At 42.1% G+C, this 5,423-nt stretch overlaps 1 protein-coding gene across 1 annotated transcript; it reads left to right on the top strand.

Moving 5' to 3' along the window:
• Positions 1-535: 535 nt before the first annotated feature.
• LOC120105050 (heptahelical transmembrane protein 4-like) lies at positions 536-2,343 on the top strand. Its single transcript, XM_039117098.2, has 2 exons — positions 536-937; positions 1,044-2,343. Exons 1-2 carry the CDS (start codon positions 654-656, stop codon positions 1,867-1,869), a joined length of 1,110 nt encoding a protein of 369 aa, XP_038973026.1. The 5' UTR covers positions 536-653; the 3' UTR covers positions 1,870-2,343.
• Positions 2,344-5,423: the final 3,080 nt, after the last annotated feature.

Here is a 5,423-nt window from a genome sequence, read left to right as displayed (position 1 = left end):
TTTTGCTAGTCATCATTAACTTATATTTAACAAGTTTTGATTTTCTCAATGATTGGAGACATCTTTGCAATCATCCGTTGTCCGTGCAATGCAAAATGATGGATGATGAGACAAGGTGGGATATCCAATAAACCACCATGTATATGGTGTGCGTCGACGGACCGTAGTTGATGGCACTTCACCTTTCCAATTCAAAGGTGGACTGGAGTTAGAGGACCGAGACCCATAACTATAAGACTACGAGCGTTGGTCCGTATATAGCCGGAATATTTGATCTTCCCGGTAGCTAATTTCTTGGTTTCTAATATGTATAAGAATCTATAATAATACTATCACGTATATTGTATAACGAACTAATGCGTGCATTTTCCGAGCGCTGACCGGATGACAACTGACCTTTTCAAGCACACTTTTACGGAGTCGGCCGCTGAGACCGTTGCCCATTTCAAAACCTCACTCCCTTTCCCACGAAACTTCACGTAGTTCTCCCAGACGAGAACCCGCCCCATAAATACCCACCCAGGCCTTTCCCTTCTCTCCATCTCCCCCAGGTCTTTCCTCCTAAGCAGCAGCCCAAAATTTCGCCACCTCCCGTCTATCCCTCCATCAACTTCTCTAGCTATCTTCTTGGTGGAGACAAATTCGCATGCAACATGGTTGTCGCCGATATAATGGTCTCTACCGTCGCAATGGAGAAGGGTTCCTCCATTGCAGAAGATGATGGTCAGTTCTTACTCACCCCACTCCACGATGGAAAGAAGAAGAAAAAGAGAAGCTCATGCCATGAGACCAAATGCGAGCTTGTGGACTACTACTCCTTACCCAGCTTCTTAAAGCACAACGAGTTCATCCTCAACTACTACCGTTCCGAATGGCCCTTGAAACAGACCATCCTCAGCATCTTCTCAATCCATAACGAGACCATTAACGTCTGGACGTAAGCTTCCCATCACCAACCTCATCTCAATTCCCGCAAACTACGATCGATCTATGTAATTTCAAATTTCTCTATCTAACTAATTAATAATTCCTTTCTGTTTCAGGCACTTGATTGGATTCTTCCTCTTCTTCTCTCTCACCGCATGCACGGTGATGATGGTCCCAATGGACGCAACTGTCTCCTCTCCGGTACCATTGCCTTTGGCCAACCTTCCATCCACCACCAATGTTTCTGACCCTCTAAATCCCCGCCACCATGGACTTGTCGCCATGGCTTCCCCTCAAGGCAACCTCACTGACAAAATCGAGACGGACCCGGCACGAGGGATCACTACTCGATGGCCCTTCTACGCCTACCTTTGCGGTGCCATGTTTTGCTTGATAATGAGCAGTGCTTGCCACCTCCTCTCGTGCCATTCCGAGCACACGTGCTACGTCATGCTCCGCCTCGACTACGGCGGCATCTCCGCTCTCATTGTCACCTCCTTCTACCCACTTGTCTACTACTCCTTCATGTGTGATCCCTTCTTCCAAAGCCTCTACCTCTGCTTCATCACCGCCTTCGGCATAGCCACCGTGTTGGTCTCGCTCGTGCCGGTGTTCGAGACACCGGAGTTCCGGTCGGTCCGGGCTGGGCTCTTCGTGTGCATGGGACTATCCGGATTGGTACCAATAGTGCACAAGGTGATGATGTTTGGACACCGGCCGGAGGCCGTTCTGACGACCGGTTATGAGATGGTGATGGGAACATTCTACGTGCTCGGCGTGTTGGTCTACGCCGCAAGGATACCGGAGCGGTGGATGCCGGGAAAGTTTGACCTGGCCGGCCATAGCCATCAGCTGTTCCACGTTTTGGTCATTGCAGGGGCCTACACACACTATCTTGCTGGCTTGGTGTACCTCAGATGGAGAGATTTGGAAGCGTGTTAAGAGTATGGGAAATTGAAGATTTTGTGTAATACGTGATTAATAAAGAATAACACAAGAATTGTACAAACTTGACGTGTGGGTTTGGCGTGAAGCCTGTGGAAGGACTTGGTCAAAGAGAAAGATACAGGGTTGGTGCGGCAGATGGCGAGGGTGTCGTGACAGTTTGACCGTCAGTTAGTGGAGCTCGATTGGTCTTCTACAGTAGAGTGGCTCGTTCCCTCCTCTCAAGTCAAAAGTGGAGTATCCGGACCGAGTCATTGAAACTTGTAAAGATCTGTGTCAACTCTTCTTCATGAGCTTAGCATAATGTAATTTCACTAATTTATATTAATAAATCTGGGGAAAGTAACTTATTTCCTCCATTTATTCAAAAAAAAAAAAACTTGTAAAGGTATGTGGAGCCGTTATTTGAGACTAGATTCTGACATCAAGAGTTCGCAACAGTAATTCCAAGTTGTAATTTAGTATATTGTTTCAAAGAGTATTTATCAAATTAAAGAAACTTTTTTATTTTGCAGGATTTTTTTGACTTGTCGATTGGTGATGGTACTTCAACATATCAAATCAGTGGGGTAGTATGAAGTGATCGAGTACTGTATGATATCCATCAAATAAATAAATCAACATAATGCAGCAAGCCTCTTAACTTTCACCATCGGCTAGGTTTTATCCACTATTTATTTTGGTGGAGAATAAGATCGATCACGTAGGATGTGAGGTCATTAATTGGCTAGCACCTAATAGTGCCCATGTCAAATGAAAAAAATGCCAAACCTTACAATGAATGCAACTCAATAAGCCCACCAGAGATAGCCAAGAACAAGTGAAAAAATTTGCTGGCGATAGCGCCAATATGATCCTGCTTGAGGGATGATGGAAAAGAGTTGATACCACGAACTCTATAAACTTGTGCTGTAATATCTTCTAATTCACATAATTTATGAGCCGAGTTTGCTCTGATACCATTTGTCATAACTCAGGACCTCATTCAAAAAAACTAGTTAGAACATATTTTTTTGATTTCTTAATTCTATGTTAGTACCTAAAATCTTTTCGGTGAATAACTAATATGAGACTAAACTTCTAACGTTCAACCTCGCACTGATTAGGAAGCTAGCTAGAAAAACAAGGCCCCCCCCTACTTCAACAAGTCGACACTATGAATCCTGATGGGGAACACCAATCGGGAGATCCTGCATCATCGTCTAACCTGTTATCCTTGGAGTTTCATAGGGCGAACCTTTCCCCAACTTCAACATTTTGTCCCCTGATCGAAGGAGCGTTGCTACCTGACGAGAGTTACCTACCGAAGGCTGGAGCTCTGATTACCTCACACAAAGAAGATGTACTCGACTCTCCGGTGATGGGAGTCATGGGCTGATCGGGACTCCATAGGTGTATCCCTGCTACAAGCTTGAACCGAGGCTGTGCTTCCTCCCGACCAACCGGTAACCGCTGAATCAATCTCCGAACTTGTACAGTCCAAGACCTCGCCTACCATGGATTCAAATTCAAACGGACCGGATCTGCCACGCACTTTGATCTTTTTCTCTCCTTGTGAAAATGAGCTACCAGAGAAAGAGAAGACTCTCCTTCCTCACAGCATGGACTCCTCTTATGGAACAGGAACCTTTTCTTTTGAATCGCTCTCTTATAAACAGATACTCTATTACTGCAGAACTGTTTTGCTAACAATTGAGAAAGCCGCTTATTGTCACTTCCCTGCATGGTCCTAATGATAGAACTGAGAAGCCTGCTTTCTATGATGAATTGAGAGCCATTAGATCTTATTTTGCAGGAGCTTGGGTGCTTGAAAGACTTTAATATTACCAAGTCAGTCCATGACAGAAAAGGTTCTGCACGGAGCATTAGAGACAGCATTGAATTTGTGGACTTCATTGATTCTTGGAACCTTATGGATATTGAGTTGAAGGGGAGGAACTTTACTTGGAGTAACAAGAGACATCCGATTTTGGCGAGACTAGATAGGGTCCTTATTTCATTGGAATGACAAAGCGAATTCCCTGCTACTCTTCAAAAGGCCCTCGTAAGCTTAACATTAGATCACACTCCTATCACCCTAGACAGCTGCATTAAATTTCAGATAAGTCAAATTTTCACGCTTGAATCCTGGTGGACAAAAGAACATGATCTTAACGATGTTGTAATTGTGGCAATGGTAGAAGATCAGACGACAGTCAAACTCTACGGCTCTTGGTTGATAATTGTTGGTGTGGTCCCTCCTCATGTGGGACCCACCTTATTTGAATTTTAAAATAATAATAAAAAAAAAGATAAGAAGGAACTTCTGGCTCTACAAGAAAGAAACCAGAGTGCTGGGCTTAAAAAGAAGAAAAAAAGAAGAAGAAGAAGAAGAAGAGGAGGAGGAGGAGGAGATGTTGCTTTATCGGATGATTGGATAGTTGATTTTATCTAAATTTGGCTGACATTTCAATATGTTATTTTCGGTATTGAGAGCTACAAATTAAATGGTTTGGATTTTTGAAAAGATTTTTCTATTAATTATTTCAAGTATTAATACTTGGTGAGATTTATTCTCTATTTTGCTATTTATTGTTGAAATCCGTTTTATTGATGATAAATATTATTGTTTTAAAAGCTAAGATTAAATTTTGTTGATATTTGTGCAGCTTATAATTGATGTAGAGAGGATCTACTGTAATTATATTATTCTAAATAGTGGAAATTTTTTACTAGATTAGGTCTCATAGTTTTTTCTCTTCATAAAGAAGCATTTTTTACGTTCAAAAAATTGTGTTGCTTCTTATGTATGTGGATTGCTTGATTATTTTGTTTGTTAATTACTTGAGTAGATTGTAGATATTATTGTTACTTGATGAGTAATATTCTATTTAATTACACCAAAAGGAAAAGAAGCTTTCGGTATTATTATTTTTTGATTGCATTTTTCCAACAATAATTTGAGATGATTGCAGCTTGTACTAAAATGTTGGGCTTCTTCGAAAAGATTAGCTCATAAGAATCTCAAGGAGAAATTACTGCATGACATGGATGTTCTTGATTAAAAAAAAGAGGAGGTCTCATATTTAACTCCAGGGGAGCTCTCAACTAGAAGAATCTTGCAGCATTCGGTCAATGATTTATACACCAGGGAGGAGATACTTTGGAGGCAACGATTGAGAATCACATTGGCTGAAAGGAGGAGATAAAAACACCTTCTTTTTCCATAAGGTGGCCTCTAGGAAAAGAAGAAACTTTATTCACTCAGTGCTGAAGGATGGAGTTGGCATTAAAATTCCATGATGCCATTTCAGTGTGCCTTCATGAGTTCTTTCACAGCCCCCTCTTCTTCTTCTTCTTCTTCTTCTTTATTTATTTATTTATTTATTTATTTTTTTTGCTAAAAAAAGGGGAAGGGGGAGGAAGGGACAAGCCCACCTCCGCGTAGTAGCCCCCATCTTAGCAGGAAAAATATATTCGATGCGGGCAGAAATGACCGTGTGTTGGTCACTCCGGTTGGTTTTACTCATACCTTCCCCACCCGTAGGCCTGGCTCGGTTACCTCTCTGGGC

Source organism: Phoenix dactylifera, chromosome 7 (genome assembly GCF_051530095.1).
Source record: "Phoenix dactylifera cultivar Ajwa chromosome 7, Ajwa_hap1_PhDact_Kaust_v1.1, whole genome shotgun sequence".
NCBI classification, from domain to species: Eukaryota; Viridiplantae; Streptophyta; class Magnoliopsida; order Arecales; family Arecaceae; genus Phoenix; species Phoenix dactylifera.
Note: the sequence above shows the minus strand (reverse complement) of the source record. Positions and strands in the feature narration are given on the sequence as shown.